The following is an 18,686-nucleotide window of genomic DNA, read 5'->3' on the forward strand; positions in this document are numbered from 1 at the left end:
TTCCAGGACAGCCAGAGCTACATAGTGAGATTTGTCTCAAAAAAAAAAGAAAGAAAGAAAGAAAGGAAAGAAGGAAGGAAGGAAGGAAGGAAGGAAGGAAGGAAGGAAGGAAGGAAGGAAGGAAGGAAGAAAGAAAACAAAATCACTATAATAATGTATTTTTATTTTTGAAAACCTAAAGTCTTCTTCTAAAAATGAAATAAATCTAATGTTATGCTTCAATTAAGTTCTCCAGATCCAAGGTTCAAGTTCAATATGAGGATGGTGCTGGATCCTAATCTGCACAGGCAGGAAATTAATATTATGTTTTACCTTAAAAATATTTTTCTCTCAATTTCATCCTGTAACTTCCAAAACAAGTTTGGAATCTAAAATTCAATATTTCTTTATTCAAGAATAAAATGTTTTTTCTTACATTACTAAAATTAGATATTCCACTCTTAAGTTTGCCCCACCCCCCCCAAAAAATCAAATTTTTAGGGTACTTTTGCAACACTCCCTCATTGTCTTCTTCTTCTCCAAAGTAAGGAATGGAAGGCAAAGGAACTGGAACCTGCATTTATTGTGTTCTCAGGATGACAAAGCAAAAGCAACTTGAAAAGTCAGAGGTAAAAACGGTAAGGGAAGGAGGAAAGAGATGATGGTGTGCAGAAAGGGAAGAAGAGGAAGAGGAGGAAGAAAGTCAGGAGGAAAACAGGAAGAGAGGGCAGAGAAAATAACATCCATTTGAAACATGGCATTTTTAGATAGGTCAATATTTCAAACTGTGTTCACAGATACAGGACACTGAAAATAATACATATGTAAGCTTTAGCTCAAATCACTAACATTTAACTCAACACCTACTATGTGTCAAGAACTTGGGCTAGCTGCTTCTGTTAAAGAGGAACAATTCTCTGGATATCAGAATTTCAGCTAGAATTTAAAAAGATCAATAACAAACTCTTCTTTTGATTGACCTTATTCCTTATAAACTGATCTGGTCTGCAACAAACAGTTTGAAGAAACTCTTTAAAGTTGAATCACAATTACTGATGGCTTTTTGTTGTCTGTACAAATAAACTATTCCTAGGTACCAACCTAACAGTATCCAAAATGAAGGCACCACACCGAGAAGTTAATAATTCACACTAAACCGGGGGTGTTGAGAGTGTTGGGAGATTAAAGAAATTGTAACATATAGCAGAGGTGGCTTCATATGACACCACCTGCCATTGTTCTCTGGTGAGGGCCGAACGCAGTGTACAAGCAAATTCTTAAAAATACATCAAGAAATAACAAGGTTTAAGAGTTTCATTATATTTATGGTTTATAAATTTGTCAAACAGTAAATTTGAGAAAGTGTGAAATGCAGTATCCTCTGTCAAATGGTGCCCTTAGTGACAGCATCCTTTGAAAAATGAAATTAAATATATATGACACTGACAAGTTTAAACTAGAGGGGGCATTTTAATTATACAAAAGGCTCAACTCTGTTAAGGTCCCTTACTTCAGATGTAGACTACAGTAGAGGTTTTATCAATTACAATCTATGTATTATATTGTTTAAAGTGACAGATGAGAAAAATGAAGCTAATGAAATACAGTGAAACAGACACCAAGTAAAAGAGAAAAAGCCATCCCCTGATAAGTATTATAGTCCACCATCTGTCCCCCTGCCACTCAGTGACAATTACAAATTCTCCATCAGTTTTCTAGTAGGTGAAGATGATGAATGAGGCAAGGGCTTCCTGTGCAGATCCTGACATTCTTTCTGATCTAATCTGAGGCTTAACAGATGACTCAGAGAGAGGCTCAGAGTTCAACAACCTCATCACTAGATCACCATGTGGAGACTGCTGGGGTCTAAGCTCAGTTCTGCAGTGAGAAATTGTTTAATTGTAATGATCCAAGTCTCACAAAGAAGCAAAGAGGGTTTTCTCAGAATGCTCAGATCTAGCAACTTGGATTACTGTTAGCACCACCCTCAGAAATCATTTCAATAACAGAGTAACAATGATACTACATATCAAAAAAAGTATCACCCTGGAGATTCAAAATCAAAGGGGAAGTAATGATCAGAGATAGTACTGCTCCATCTCTAGTCTTATCCAGTCATGATGACAAGGCTGTGGGGAAGCCAGCAGCTTCCCATCAGCAGCAATAGAACAAATATTCTCCTTAAATAAGGTACATGCAAATATAAGATACAAAGGTAAAAAGAAAATTAGGGAATGGTTATATTAATACGAGGCAAGGGAGATTTTTCACAGCAAAATATATGACCAAGGATCCAGGGGTAATTTACACTAATAAAGGAGTCAATCAAGAAGACATATTAGTTTTTGGTATTTATATAAATATCTAACCACACAAGTTTATAATACATGAAACAAAAGTTGACTAAACTGTCAAAGAAATTGATATACCTACAATTAGAACCAGAAACTTCAAAACCCCTCTCTAAAAACTGGGAAAACAGAGACAGAAACCAGCAGATGCACAGATGAGGAGCCAGCTGAAATGATGGGTGTGCTTACTGTCTTGACCATAATGTTGGGTTCAAGAGTATGACCATATACCAAGTTATCGAACTATAATTAAAGCACAATAAAACACATGACAGTCATACAGTGAGCTCTTAAAAGAGAAGAAAATTCCAAACACATGCTTCTATTTGTTTGTTTAACTGAAAGAATTTTTGTTAATTTTGTATAGAAAGATGCACACTGTAATGAAACAAGGCATTGTAAAATACACTACAATACCATAAAGTACTGAATACTTTATAAGAACAAAACATGGGAGCAAGCTATTTGAGAGATTCACCTAAAAATCAAATGAACAAAAATAAAAAGTATTAGGACTAAGGGTGGGCTACATCTACAAATCAAGTAGAGAATTAAACAATACAAGAATACTAGTAGCTGTAAGAAATTAATTTTATTTTATTTTGTTTTTGTTTTGTTTATGAGCTGAGGATCGAACCCAGGGCCTTGCACTTGCTAGACAAGCACTCTACCACTGAGCTAAATCCCCAACCCAAGAAATTAATTTTAAAGGTATAAAATAATTCCCTGGAACCAGTACAAAAAAGTCAAGGAGAAAGAAAACGTTTTTGTAGTTTTGTTCACTAAACTAAGAAGAAGTTTGAAAAAAATCTTCCAGGGAATCAGACCCTCTTCTGATCTCTGTGGGCACCAGGCACATATGTGGTGCATGCATGTGGTACACATACATAAATGTATGGAAAATATTCAACACATAAAAATACACAAGTACACAAATACACAGAACACACACACAAACTTTGACTTTGAAACAAACTGTTTAAAAGAAAAGACATATAAAACTAAAGTCTCTGTAAACTTAGGGCTCTTTAGGTTTCTAACCCTGAATCTTTAGAAATATCTCCCAAAGTAAATTGCTTTTAAAATTTTTAGATATATTTGATTTTATGAGTATGACTGTTCTATATGCATGTATGTGGACCACGTGTGTACCTGATGCCTGCTGAGGTCAGAAGACATACTAGGTACCCTGTGACTGGAGTTACAGCTGGCTGAGAGCCACCATGGGGAAGCTGAAAACTGAACTCAGATCCTCTGTAAGAGCAACAAGTGCTCTTAACTGCTGATCCATCTCTTCAGCCCCCCCAAACTAAACTTTTAATTATTAAAAAATAATCAACACTACAAGTGACTCTAATTGTTAGTATTGATAATAAAACTAGAGGCTGGAGAGATGGCTCAGTAGGTAAAGATGCTTGGCCACTAAGCCTAAAACCTGAGTACAATCCCCAGAACCCACGTGCTAAAAGGAAACTCCCATAAGTTGTCTATTATTTACACACACACACACACACACACACACACACACACACACACAAATCACACAATAATTAATTAAAATAAGTTCTCAAATTGACTTAAATTCATTAATCCTATTGAAGCACAAAATGAAAAAAAAATGGAAGAACTTAATGATTTAGAGCAGCAGTTCTCAACCTGTGGTCTGCAATCCCTTTTGGGGTCAAATGACCCTTTCACAGGGGTCACCTAAGACCATCAGAAAACACAGATATTTACATTACACCATAACAGTAGCAAAATACAGTTTTAAAGAAGCAACGAAAATTATTTTATGGTGGAGGTCACCACAAGAGGAAGAACTGTGTTAAAGGGTCACAGCATTAGAAAGGTTGAGAACCACTGACTTAGAATTTGTTCATTTGCTTTGCTTTTCTGTTGACATTTACACAATGGTCTCTTAACACTTTTGTAAGAGAGTAAAGGCTTCTGCTCCTACAAAGAAAAGGTAAGGGAACGAGTGAGTCATTATGGAGCTTCCTGTTTCCCAGATGGATCAAGATGCCACATTCTTCCACATCAATGCCAGACACAACCTGAGCTCAACAATGAGCTCAGCTTATATTTCACTTCACATAAGATGAAGTGACTTTTATGCTTTTGCTGATATGAAATTTCCTTTTTACACATCCATCACTTAATTAGCATAATTTCTGGGGATAAAGTATGAATTTAGCATTTGAAAAACCACGTTTGATTGCAAATATACAATGAATGTTAGTGAATTTAAGGTCCTTCATGAAGATCCTGCTCATACTTTTCAGGAGACAAATGAAATTAACTTTAATTTCCTTCATATTTGAGAAGGCAGCATAAAAAACCCGGGCTGCAAGAGGCTCACTAGGTATGTGTCTCTGGAGGCTGTTGGGGGTGCCCTTCCTCTGTCTCCCTGTTCAGTTCACTGTTAAGGCCCAGGGTCTCTGACTGCTTGGCCACTTGCACAACATCTTCCTGGAGTTTTGTCTCAGGTTGGGCCTCGGGCCGTGCCTCTTCCCTAGGCTCCAACTTGGTGGCAGACTTCTTATCGGCACCAGTGGGTTCAGGGGTCCATGGGGGCTCAGTGGCCCGGGAGCTTTCTCCCTCTTTGCTGATGGCTGCAGAGGACAGACCTCGTGCCTTGGGCTGCACCCAGCAGTGGCTGAGGATCTCATCAATGGCAGCCACCGGTTGACATCTGGCTGTAACATCCGGTAGATGAGGTCCTTGCACTCACCAGTCAGGTGTTTGGAGCGTGGAAAGTTGACGCGGTGCTCTTTCTGGATGCGTAGCATCTTTTTGATGTCGGAGTCGTCATAGGGCATGGAGCCACAGACCATGATGTAGAGGATCACACCCAGGCTCCAGATGTCATACACCTTGGGCTGGTAGGGGATGCCCTGCAGAACCTCGGGGGCCGCATAAGCCGCTGACCCACAGAAGGTCTTGCTTAATGTCAGTCGACCACTATCATCCCGCAAACAATGCTTGGAGAAGCCGAAGTCAGACAGCTTGATGTTGAAGTCCTTGTCAAGCAGAAGGTTCTCGCACTTGAGGTCTCGGTGGACAACATCCAGATCATGGCAGTACTTGATGGCCGAGGCAAGCTGATGGAACTTCTTACGAGCATCATCCTCTTGCAGGGCTCCTCTGGTTTTGATGAATTCAAGGAGGTCACCCTGGACCCCAAGCTCCATGACAATGTAGACCTTGCCATCAGAGGTCTCAAAGATCTCATAAGTCTTGACAATAGAGCGGTGGTTTAGCATGGCCAGAATCTCAATCTCCCGAGGAAGGAATTTCTCCAGGAAGTCCGTGGGGGCTTTCTTGCGATCGATGATCTTGACCGCCACGTTGAACTTTAGGCGCTCAGAGTAAGCGGATTTGACTTTGGCATATGAGCCCTCTCCCAAGTTTATCCCCATGATGTAGCCTCGTCGCTTGAGGACGGCAGCGTCATCCATGGTGCCGGGAGTGCCCAGTGCCTCTGAGGCTGCCCTCTATATCCCTGCCAGACATGGGCCAGCAGCGTCCTCATTTACACTGTGGACAGAGAGTCCTCTGAGCTGGCCAGGCCTGCTGTCCCTGCCTCCTAAGAGGCCAAGACTCTAGCATGGAACATTCAGCACTGTCTCCGGGGGTGATTTAGTGGGTGAAGTCACAAAGGAGTAGTGCCCTGGGGGAAATGAGGCTATTACCTGAGCCACTTGGACTTGGAACCTAGAAGGTCTGCTGTAGTGGGTAACCATTCCAGCTTTGATCTGGAAGTTCCAACCCCCATTGAGACTTCGGCAACTGTCACACCTACAAGGCAGGGCCAAGGGAGGTGCCTGGAGACCCGAGATCTGGATCGGGGGGCGCTCACTCGGTTCTGGGACCCTGGATAGTGGAGGTGGACCAAGCAGAGCTCCAGAGAACACCGCTGGACTGTGATACACCTTCCCCAGACCCCGCGATCTACCTATCCCTTAATTTGTAAGTTACGCCATTAAATAAATCTCCTTTAAAAAAAAAAAAAAAAAAAAAAACAGAACTTGTCTAAGTCACATTTTTGAAATGCAAAGGATTTTACAAAGAAAGAATACACAGATTAACAATGGAAAAAGACAACCACCCACAGCTTTTAAACTTCATTCTCCTTACAAAAATAAATTCATCTTACACCAAAAATTATGTGCTTCATTAAATTTTGAGACAGGACAGTGAAGAAACCAAGCATAAAAACTAATGCTGTTTCTCTAACAATACATGTAAAATTTTTAACTTTAGAATATATTCACAAGTAGCACTCATTTTTATGTTAAAACATAACTATTTGAATTATAAAATCACCAAAATATCAAATACACATTAGTTCTTTTGTGAGAAGCCTTCTAAAATGCAAGAAAAATTCTCCAGTCGAATTAGATAAAAACACAAAACAATAAAGCGTTCTTACTCAGCAGCAACCTATTATGTTTAACAGTCTTAAAATAAAACATGTCAAAGGTCAAGAGTAAGTTATCCGAGATGTCAAGTGCACTGGGTCAAAGGTACAGTTTTATTAGGTCAGAAGTGATATAAATAAAATCTTATATGCCAAAGAAGGGTAATAGACATGGTGTATATAATGTAAAGACATCATAGGCGACAAGTAATAAGTTTAAGTAGAACAAGTGTATTTACTATAGATACCTTCACTGATTAAAAATGAAACTTCCATGTGAGTAATATAAAATAGCCTGTCTATAATATAGCACAAATGCTGTATTTCTAACATTGTTTTTCAGGAAGAAGGAGCTTTCACTAAGAATAGTTACATGGATTAAGTAAGAAGTTGAAAATTTTCATTATTTGCAACTGACAAGAGTACATTAATGAACACGTCAAATAAACCTCAATCCACAATGACTAAATAAAAGACCACTACAAGTACAAAATGTACATGTTGCTACACACAGTTTTATCAGTCTATTTTTCTTTCCTTTTCATTGAAATTAAGATAAAATTTATATCTAAGTTTATATAATAGCATACTACAATTTTTTTTTCATTCTAGAGATAAAACTGAGGACCTGTGGATGCCAGCAAGTATTCTCACCAAGCTGCATCTACTACCCCAGAAAACTTTTTAAGGTTTAATTTTAATTTACTTTAAAATAAATAATACATTCAGCTTTACAAGAGAATTTACTAATTTTTTTTTAATGGGAAGCAGTACCCATCATTTAGGGGCAGTAATCCTCACTTAAAACAAAATCTATCTAGAAAAAAGGATAGAGGTCATTGGTTTATTTGGTTTTTGTTGTTGTTGTTCTTGTTTGATACAGAGTCTCAGCCCCAGCTGGCCTTGAATTCTAGCTCCTGCCTCTGCCTTCCATCTGCTGAGATGCAGACATGTGCTACCAAAACCCACAGGTGACTATAGTTCTAAAATCAAATTCAAACAGAAATATTGTAAGAGACTTAAGTAAAAAAAAAATCATACTACCTTCTCTAAAAGTACTCATACAATCTGAGTAAAATCATAAATTATTTGAGGCAAACTAAATAGATAACCAGTTCCATATGCCACTTCAACTGTATTACAATTACATAGAATTTACAAAGAAGAAATTTAGAGGCACATTAAAATAATACCTTTAAAATTATGTATAATTTTTCACTTCAATTAAATTCAACTCAGTAAATGTTTATTAGAAATCTAAACTAGGTATCAAATATTACATCGAATATAAACTCACAGAAATTCAACACTGGAGACTTAATTCCAGCCACAATGAACTGGCTAGTCCTAGATTCATATTCCAACTCCAAAGGCTACAGAAAATGCACAAAGCAAGCAAGTGAAGGAGCAGCCACACAGGCAGCATCTGGGACCAGGGCCTCAGGGACAAGGACAAGAAGCCCAGGAAGTGTGCTTCCACCCTCCCTGATTCCTCCTTAAGACATATGTCAGTCCCAGACTATGCTCAGGAGAATAGTGCAGGCTACAAGTGAGAATTAATGAGCTGAAGAGACACAATCCAGAAGTTAGACCTGGAAAAGGAAGAAGTCACAGAGAATGGAGTCCAATTACTTTTGTGCAATTTCTCTTTAATCATTAGTTATATCCTGAAAATCATGAATAAATAGCCATTTCATTCCTTCGACTTACTTAGATAAAACTTGATTAAGAAACCAGCCACAAAATGATTCACTTTCTCAGAGTATTCAGCCCAGAGGAATGCCTTCAACCCAAAGCAATGCCTTATCTGCTTGAATTTTCTCAAATCCTAGAGTAGCCAAAGTCTATACAAGGCCTTTCAGGTACTTCCTACTGAAAAGTAACACAATTCCCCATGATGTGTTTTCCTTTCTTTTGACAACTCAATAAATAAACTCCAGATGCATTACTGATGGTCTTTGCCTGCAGAGTATTAATAAAAGTCTAATAAAAATGATTACTGCAGTGCCACAGAAAAAATAAGGGCCAGTCTCACAAGTTAAGAATGAAGAAAGACATAGAAAGTACATACCATGCAGTATCATCTATACAAAGTACCAGAATAGGCAGGAGAAATTGATACTATCTATACACTAGTCATGGTTTAGGAACATTACAGTGAATGGGCAAAAGGGAATTTTCTGGATGGCATGGAATTATATCCTGTTCTAGGCAATGTAACACCAATGTTCACATATATAAACATTGCTTAAGTGCTAGATATTTGTGGACTTGATTAATAAATGACATACATTAAAAAATGTAACATAGGCAGCATTGCCACCCAGCTCTCCTCAGCAGGAGTCTGGGTCCCTGGGACTGACTGTTGTCTGAGTCGCTCAGTTCCCAACAGCTCTGCTTGGGTCAGAATCCATGTCTGGACAGCATGGAGTCTATGACCATGAAGCCAGCAAAAGCTAAAATGGCTGGGGACTCTATAATTAAAAAAAGAGAAAGAAAAGGATCCCAGACAAATCTTAAAATCCAATTGGAGTGTACTATAGCGCACACCCACTAAGCTTTCCTGATCAAGAATGCTGCACAGATTGTGGTCAATAATACAACTGTACAGCTCCATACTGAGTTATGTACTCAATAAAAATGAAGACTAACTAGCAGGAGACTTGGTATTCATTTAGGAAAATTTTGGGCACTCAAGCCATCCAGAAGGAGCTTTTTAATGTTGTGGCTAATCCCTTGGCAGATGGCCTCATTCATGGCAAGAATGGTCTTTTTTTTACAGATGGTATGGCTGGAAGTAGAGAAGCCCACACAATGACAAGTTGTCCAGATGATGGAGAACTTCTTCCTCACTGTGTAAACATATTTCTAACAGCACAGGGTTATTTCAAGAAAAATGTTACATTTTAAAATCTAATGATAGGAATAGTATAGACACATAGTGTAAAATTGATGCCTTATTGGAACATCAGAAAATGGAAGCCATGCCCATTCCAAAGATCCCCTCTAGCAAGTGACAAGTAGATCTCAAGTTTGCAGAGAAGATAAATATACAAGAATTCTGCAAAGCAGAAGTTAACAAAGACTGTGTCTTGCTGTGTAATAACCCCTTTGTACACTGAAAAGAGTTGTCATTGTAATTAGTTTTATAAAAAAGCTAACTGGCCAATAGCTGGACAGGATAAGGTTAGGCAGGCAAACCAGACTAAGTACACTAGGAAGAAGAAGGGCAGAGTCTTGGGAGTCACATGAGATGCAGAAAGAAGCAAGATGAATGTGCCATATTGAAAGAAGGTACCGCCACATGGTAGAGGGTAGATAAGAAATATAGGTTAATTTAAAATGTAAGAGTTAGCTAGTAACAAGCCTGAGCTATCAGTCAAGCATTTATAATTATTATTAAGTCTTTGTGCATTTATTTTAGAGCTGGCGGTCCCAACAAAAAATCTGCCTACAATGTCTATGGCATATTTGGTCTCTTATATTGAAATCTATAATAATTACATACATGATCTACTGAAGATTTCTTAGGATTTTATTGCTGTGAAGAGACACCATGACCATGGCAACTCTTATAAAGGAAAGTACTTAATTGGGGCTAGCTTACAGTTTCAGAAGTTTGGTCCATTATCACCATGGCACAGGACATGGTGGCATGCAAGCAGACATGGTGTTTAAGAAGGAGCTGAGAGTTCTACATCTTGGTCCCCAGGCAGCAGAAGCAGACTGTATCACTAGACTTAGCTTAAGTATATATGAGACCTCAAAACCTGCCTCCACAGTAACACACTTCCTCCAAGAAGGCCACATTTACTCCAACAAGGCCACACCTCCTAACAGTGCCACTTCCTATGGGCCAAGCATCAAGTGCATGAGTCTATGAGGGCCATATCTATTCAAACCACCACCCTCCAATCCCTGGCACCCACAGGCTTGTAGCCATAACAGAATGCAGAAATGCATTCAGTCCAACTTCAGAAGTCCCCAAAGTCTATCACAGTCTCAACAATGTTTAAAAGTCCAAAGTTCAAAGTCTCTTCTGAGATTTATGCAATCTCTTAACTTATGCAATTTTTCCCTGTAAATTCAAAATTAAAAAAGAAAACAAATCACACACTTCCAAAGTATAATGGCATAGGATATACATTACCATTCCAAAAGCAAGCATAGTGAAGAAAATACTAGACCAAAGCAAGACCAAGAACCAGCTGGGCAAATTCCAAACTCTGAATCTCCAAGTCTGATGTCAAAATGCTCTTCAGAGCCAGGCAGTGGTGGTGAACACCTTTAATCTCAGCACTCAGGAGCAAGAGATAGGCTGATCCCTGTGAGTTCAAGGCCAGCCTGGTCTACAGAGCTAGTTCCAGGACAAGTAGAGCTGTTACACAGAGAAACCCTGTCTTGAAAAACCAAAATAAAAAGAAAAAAAATGCTCTTCAGATCTCCAACCCCTTTCAGCTTTGTTGACTGCAACACACTTCTTTCTCTTGGGCTGGTTCCACTTCCTGCTAGCAGTTTTCTTCAGCAGGTATCCCATGGCTCTAACGTCTCTAACATTTTGGGGTCTTCAAGGCAATCTGGGCTTCACCTTCACAGCTTCACTCAATTGCCTCTCTGGACCTCCATACAGGGACACCCCTGCCACATGCCTGGCCTCAGCAGCTTTCCTTTGTCACAGAGGCTGATTCCATAACCCCTTTCTCCTATCCTTGACTCTAAAGCCAAAACCATATGGCTGAAGCTGCCAAGCTCTGCTGCTTGCTGGGGCTGGAACATGGCCCCCTTCTTCAATTACCAGCTTTCTATTTTCAATGGTTTCCTTTACTGTCTAAGCCTAGCTGTCCTGGAACTTGTTCTGTAGATCAGGCTGGCCTTGAACTCAGAGGTCTGCATGCCTCTGTCTTCTGAGTGATTAAAGACATGTATTACCATGCCTGGACCTAAGCTTTTCTTTAATTCCTTTTCAAAAAAGATGGAAGCTTATCTGGTGGGTTCTTGCCCTGAGGTCACCACTTTCCTTACTCCATTTAACATCTGGCTTTTTTTTTTTTAAATCTTTTTATCCCCTTGAACACAGGACTTAGATCCATTCTATTTCCTGCTGCTCCCTTTCTCTTCAAATTGTACATTTTGTAACTTTTCTTGCCCAGCTTGCTCCTTTTCATTATAGATCTTTATAAGAATGACCACTAATAACCACAGGACAGAGTCAATATTACACTGTTTTGAGATTTCTCTTGCCAAGGGAATTAATACAAATCTCTTCACTTTAGCCACAGGCAGACTCTTTGGACAAGGGCAAAAAGCAGTCACATTCTTCACCAAAATATCATAATAACAACATACTAAAATTCTTCTCCTCTGAAACCTCTTGAGCCAGGCCCCCATATTTCAAATCATCCTCAGCACCACTGTCTTCCATGTTTTTACTAGCATGGCCCTTGGAGAGGCACTTGAAGCATTCCACTGCTTTCCTAACCCAAAATACCAAAGTCCAAATTCCTCCAAACAAAAATATGGTCAGGCCTATGACAGCAATAACTCAGTCCCTGGTACCAACTTCCATCTTAGTTAGGGTTTCTATTTCTGTGAAGAGACACCATGACCACATTAACTCTTAAAAAGGGAAACATTTAATTGGGGCTGGCTTACAGTTTCAGAGCTTTAGTCCATTATCATCATGGCGGGACAGGGTGGCGTGAAGGCAGACATGGTGCTGGAGAAGGAGCTGAGAGTTCTATGTCTTGATCCACAGGCAACAGGATGTGAACTGGGAGCCATACTGGGTATAGCTTGAGCATATAAGACATCAAAGCCCACCTGCACAGTGACATACTTCCTCCAACAAAGTCAAACCTTCTCGAACAAGACCACACCTAATAGTGCCAATCCCTATGGGCCAAGAATTCAAACACATGAGTCTATGGGGGCCATTCCTATTCAAACCACTACAGAAGGTGTGCAGTTTAATCCCATAAAGCCCGAGTGGAATGGCTGTAGTACATCTACAAAGAACACAGACTCTGTACTCCCACAATCTAAAATGCTCCAAGAAGGTAAGAACCACAGTATGTATGGTATAGAATGTACTGTAGCAGGCTTTTTTGTATTGCCAACAACCAAATCATGACACAGAGACTATTATTAATTATGAAAGCCTGCCCCCACAGTGGCACATTTCCTCCAACAAGGTCATACTTTCTAATAGTGCCACTCCTTTTAGGGGCCATTTTCTTTCAAACCCCACATCATCTGTTCAAGAACTACTTCAATTGTAAAGGGAAGATACAGCTGATTGGGTGTGAATACAAAGGCTGAAGACTATGAAGAAAGCTTCCAAGTCATGAGATTTGCTGAAGTAATCCAAGAAGTGAAAGAATGAGACCAAGAGTGGTATGGAGCTTGACACAGGAAGGCAAAGAGAAACTGGGCTAGGAAGGACAATTCGATGAGCCACTGGTGACTGAAATGAATCTACAGAGCTTCTCATCATTGCCCCTGTTCAAACTTTGGATATCAATGAGAGACCCTTCCAAAAATAATTGAAGTCTTGGAAAAACAACATTGCCTGTGATGACTGATGACTGAGGAGTTTAGCAACCAGTGTATTACTTTCAAAGCTTTATTAAAAGAAATTGAGAATGTGACTGAATCCAAACCTGAAAAGCCAGAGACACCCTCCTGAGAGCTGGGCCACGAAAAATATCACCATGAGATCTGTCCCTCCATCACCCATGCCTAATACACCAACTACCATCTGACACAGAAAGTTCCATTCTGCATGGAGCAGATGAGTAGATCATAAGTCTACCTCCCTCTAACATGCAAATTGAGACAGTCATGCAGTCACATGTCCCTCACACCATCATAGTGTCTGTTGAAAATGAAAAGGTACTAGCTAAGTGTGAGAAGTACCTGCTGACCCACCAGGAAGTGGCCTCTGATAGGAAGATTCAGATTAAAGGAATTAGGGGTGATGTTAATGAGGTGGTGGACAATCTGTTCAGTTTATTAATGTTGAGACTGTAAAATCAGAATCACCAACTAGCAGTCAAAAATAAAGATCATCCACAGTAGCACCTGCCCAACCAGAGGTTACAGAGTCTGAACGGGCCGGTGTAGAAACAAACTGTTCCCTGGCTGTGAGGATGAGAGCAGGATCTCAGCTGGGACCCCAGTATCAGTATCATTCACAACCCAAATCGAAGAGGCCTTGAACTGACAGCCCTGGTATCAGAACATTTTTGTTTGTATTGATGACTTCTCCAAAGCAGTGCCAAAAGCAATATTGGGGTCATCATACAAAAGAGAGTATCTAGATCACAATGAAATTTTTGTGATTTTTCCAACTGTTCTAAATATGTTCTAGAGTTTCTTTCTTTCTCTTTTTTTTTAATTTATTTATTTATTATGCATACAGTATTCTGCTTGCATGTATGCCTGCATGCCAGAAGAGGGCACCAGATCTCATCATAAATGGTTGTGAGCCACCATGTAGTTGCTGGGAATTCAACTCAGGACCTCTGGAAGAGCAGTCAGTGCTCTTAACCTCTGAGCCATCTCTCCAGCCCTCTCTAGGGTTTCTTAAAGAAAACAAATTCTGCTACTGATAAGATGCAAAAAAAATGTACTTTAAACATATCTAACAATTAAGACAAAACAAAGATGGTAACTGGCCAATGGTAAAACCATTTTAGAAAGTATTTAGAATTCTGTATGTATATTTACTTTCTCACCTTTAGATATGCCAAAGGAAATGAAATAAAAAGCACGAGAAATGTACACACACACACACACACACACACACACACACACACACACACACACACAGCCAGTAAGATGGCTCAGTGAGTAAAACCCTGATGACAAGCCTGAATTTAGTCCCCAAAGCCCAAATAATAAGAGTTAGTTGCCATGGGTTACTCTGAGTCAAAATGGGAGGTGGGAAATCTGAAGAATCTTGAGTATGCAGAGCAGTGGCCAATATTAACAAGAGAAATTCTGCTTCACAAACAAGGTGGAATGAAAGAGCCAACCCCCAAAGCTGTCTCCTGAACTCCACCCACCACACTCAAAAATAACTGAATAAAAATAAATCTTAAACATAAGTTTAACATACACTGATATCTACAAACAGACACTGCCCTCAAAGAAACCACGATAATCTTTCCTGGGCATCTTAACAGATGTTTATCAAGCATGAATTCTACATATTTAGAACAGGAAGAACAAATAAATTCATAGATATCATCCTAGCTCAAGAACAGTTAAATACAAAATTATAAATATTCATAAAAATGTAAAATTTCAGTACATAATAATTATATATAAGTAAATAATACGTTTCTAAAACTTTGTAAATTGTTTACTAATTCAACATTAACCACTTACATGAAATAGATATTGATCTATGTTTTCTAAATCATTTGATAAATCACTGATAAATTCCTTTTTTTGTTGTTTTGTTTTATTTTGTTTTGTTTTGTTTTTCAAGACAGGGTTTCTCTGTCTAGCCCTGGCTGTCCTGGAACTCATTCTGAAGACCAAACTGGCCTCAAATTCAGAGATCCGCGTGCCTCTGACTCCTAAATGCTGGAATTAAAGGCGTGCATCACCACTGCCTAGCTTTACTGATGAATTCTTGTCTCAAATTAATAACAAAATATTATAACTTCTCTTTTTTAAAGATCTATTTGTGTGTGTGTGTGTGTGTGTGTGTGTGTGTGTGTGTGTGTGTGTGTGTACTTGTGTGTGTCTGCCCACAGAGACCAGATGAGGGCATCAGATCCCTTAGAGCTAGAGTTCCAGGCAGTTGTGAGATACCCAACATGGGTGCTCAAAAACAAATTCTGGTTCTCTATAAACTCTGGTGCTCTTAACTGCAGAGCCATCTCTGAAGAACCTGATTATAATGTCTTAAAAATCTTTTTTAATCTGTTCTATTCATTAGGGTGTATGTGTGCACATTCAGTTGTTTGTGTGCCATACCATGTAGGTGGGGATTACTACATGACAATTTGAAGGAGTCAAGTCTCTCCTTCCACCCTATCAATCTCAGAGATCAAACTGAGGTTGACAGGTTTGGCTGCGTGTGCCTTTATTCTCTGAGCTAACTATCTCACAAGCACAAAATACTGTAACTTTTTCTGGTACAAAAATTATGTAAGTGATAACAAAAATTTTGTTTGTATAGTTAATATTTTTACTAAAATAATAACATATATGTCTATTATATTAATAGAGATATTAAGTGCTAAATATGGTTCTAAATAGTTATATGAATACACATAAATAAGGAACTCATAATAAAAGAGCAGAGCCTAGATAATCAATTAGTAATTGTAAAAAGACAGAAGTAAAGCTTACCACTTCTTCATCTGAAAGTTCACGCCCCTGGATACTGCTATTCTCCCTCACAGCTTGCTGGTGTTTTTTCCCTTTAATGTGGCTAAAAAGATATACCTCCGAAGCAATCTAAAAACACAAAATCAAAGCCAAATCAATCAACATACCACTGCATCCAATGTTAAAAACTAAACATTCAATCCAGTATATTATATACAATTTCAGATCACTCTAGAATATATATTAATATATAAATTATATAACCTATATTATATCGCATATAAATTATACATCATATAATTATATTAATATACAAATTATATTAATAATTGATATTTTAATGTTATTAACATATATGTAATATACATATACATATATAAAGCTTTATTTATATAATATATATTTCTATGTATAAATATATTATATGAATATATATATATACATATATATATATATATAAAAAGCTTAAAATATTTCCCTTAGAATGCAATTCTGAGACTAAGTTTAAAGATTCAAGTCTCAGCACTGAAAAATTGGGTTTTGATTTCTGGTTCCAATATATTAAAATATTGACTTAGTCTATCATTAAACAGGTAAACAACCATTTCAGTAACAATTGCATGCATCGGCACTTTGCACCTCCATTCCTAAATGCTATTATTTTTAACATTTACTTTTCATTTAAAATCCTCAAAGAAGTCAATATCACTTAGTAGATGCCTTAGCACCAGATTTAAAAGGCTGGAAGCCTTTTAATAAATTTTAGCAATAAATTCTATCACTAGACTATTAATAGTGACAACCACCTACCAGGACATTGCAGAGAGAACACTGCTTCTTTCTTTCATAAGGGGTCAGTTTAGGGGCATAATCAGTATTTGCATGTCGCCCACTACTTAACTCAGCAGCCTTTTCTTTCCTTTGTTCAATCTGTTCCATGTGTCTTCGAATGCTTTCATCATGCTGTAGACAGGGGCAAAGTGTGAGGAAACTTAAAAAGTATTCAGATTATACTGAGAACTGGGGGAAAGACTTTCCATTAAAACTTCTAAAATAATCCAAATGTACCTTTTTTTGATACTAACTTTCACACTGAAGAACAAAGAACACAGTCTTTTAACATCACTCATGCACAATAATGCTTCCTAAAATGTGTCAACAAGATGGTAGTACATGTTTTGTGGGAACAGTTTCATAGACAAATTTGGAAAACAGTAAGTTAAAGATTTTTTTTTTTTTTTTTTTTTTTTTTGGTTTTTCGAGACAGGGTTTCTCTGTGTAGCTTTGCGCCTTTTCCTGGGACTCACTTGGTAGCCCAGGCTGGCCTCGAACTCACAGAGATCCGCCTGGCTCTGCCTCCCGAGTGCTGGGATTAAAGGCGTGCGCCACCACCGCCCGGCAAGTTAAAGATTTTTAACACAGAACTTCATATATCTTCTAGTGCACCACTGTGCTCAGAGACTCAACACTATTGGTTAATTGGAGGTAGAATTTGATAAACTTTTTTTTTTTTTTGGTTTTTCGAGACAGGGTTTCTCTGTGTAGCTTTGCGCCTTTCCTGGATCTCGCGCTGTAGACCAGGCTGGCCTCGAACTCACAGAGATCCGCCTGCCTCTGCCTCCCGAGTGCTGGGATTAAAGGCGTGCGCCACCACCGCCCGGCTGAATTTGATAAACTTTTACCAACTACCCATTTGGTTACCTATCAAACACTATGAGAAGTGCTGATCCACAGAAACACCATGCTTAGTCACACAGCAGGAAAGTGACAAAGACCTATACCTACACCTGCCCTATAACTACTTTTTCACCTCCAGCCACTATCCCAGGAAAATCTTTTTTGTGTTCACACTATTTTGTATAGCCAGAATGTATCTTACTCAATTGTATTTTCTATATTCAACTAATTTTTTCAAGATTCAGCTGAGTAATTATTCTACCTGATCTTTAATACGCATATTGGACTATAACCCTACCTCTATTATGCAGAAGTTATCCATTTAACATCTGAATTTCATACTAGATTAGGCACTTTCTGAAAATGGGAATCCAATCTTATCCATTCATTAATATTTGCTGCATTGAATTTAAATGAATGATAAATTACTATGACAAATAGAAAAATGTGGTCTTTCACATTAAAAAGTTACTATTTCTATAAGGAGCCAACATGTAAATCATTGTATAAAGCACTCATATATATAGCAGAGACCACCTACATGCTATAATATTGGGAAATTTTTTTCTAGAAATCAATAGTTTTTATAACCATCCAAGTTAGAATTATGCAACTCAAAAGCATTGAAATCAAATGAATAATTACTAGATAATTAAAATAAGTACTATTAGTAATGACTTCAAGTTATTTACTAACTGATTAATAAGAGTACTAAGTATCTTCACTGCTGTTCCACAATGATTCTACAATATAAATTTATATCAAAATAAATTTGGTTTCCAAACAGTTGAGTTTGAGTCAGTTATAACTCAATCACAAAAGATCTGTTATGTAAATATTATAAATACAAATTAATTCAACTTTTATTCCATTGAATTTTGTAATGTGCTCCATTGTAAGCTCTGAAATTTCAA

At 38.2% G+C, this 18,686-nt stretch overlaps 1 protein-coding gene and 2 pseudogenes across 4 annotated transcripts in view; 1 reads left to right on the forward strand and 2 right to left on the reverse strand.

Annotated features, from left to right (window-relative positions):
- The window catches only part of Scaper (S-phase cyclin A associated protein in the ER), a 379,070-nt gene that overhangs the window by 248,533 nt on the left and 111,851 nt on the right, over window positions 1-18,686 (reverse strand). For all 4 annotated transcript variants that reach the window (XM_052760973.1, XM_052760997.1, XM_052760990.1 and 1 more), the window contains exons 19-20: window positions 16,906-17,058; window positions 16,117-16,224 (exon numbers count right to left, since the gene is read on the reverse strand). In XM_052760973.1, the coding sequence (XP_052616933.1) occupies window positions 16,117-16,224; window positions 16,906-17,058 (261 nt within the window). The remainder of the gene's footprint in view (window positions 1-16,116; window positions 16,225-16,905; window positions 17,059-18,686) is intronic.
- LOC128124575 (testis-specific serine/threonine-protein kinase 1-like) lies at window positions 4,660-5,809 on the reverse strand (annotated as a pseudogene).
- On the forward strand, window positions 13,111-14,026 carry LOC128124580 (kinesin-like protein KIF23; annotated as a pseudogene).

This window comes from Peromyscus californicus, unplaced genomic scaffold, assembly GCF_007827085.1.
Source record: "Peromyscus californicus insignis strain IS unplaced genomic scaffold, ASM782708v3 Scaffold_11__1_contigs__length_118956290, whole genome shotgun sequence".
NCBI classification, from domain to species: domain Eukaryota; kingdom Metazoa; phylum Chordata; class Mammalia; order Rodentia; family Cricetidae; genus Peromyscus; species Peromyscus californicus.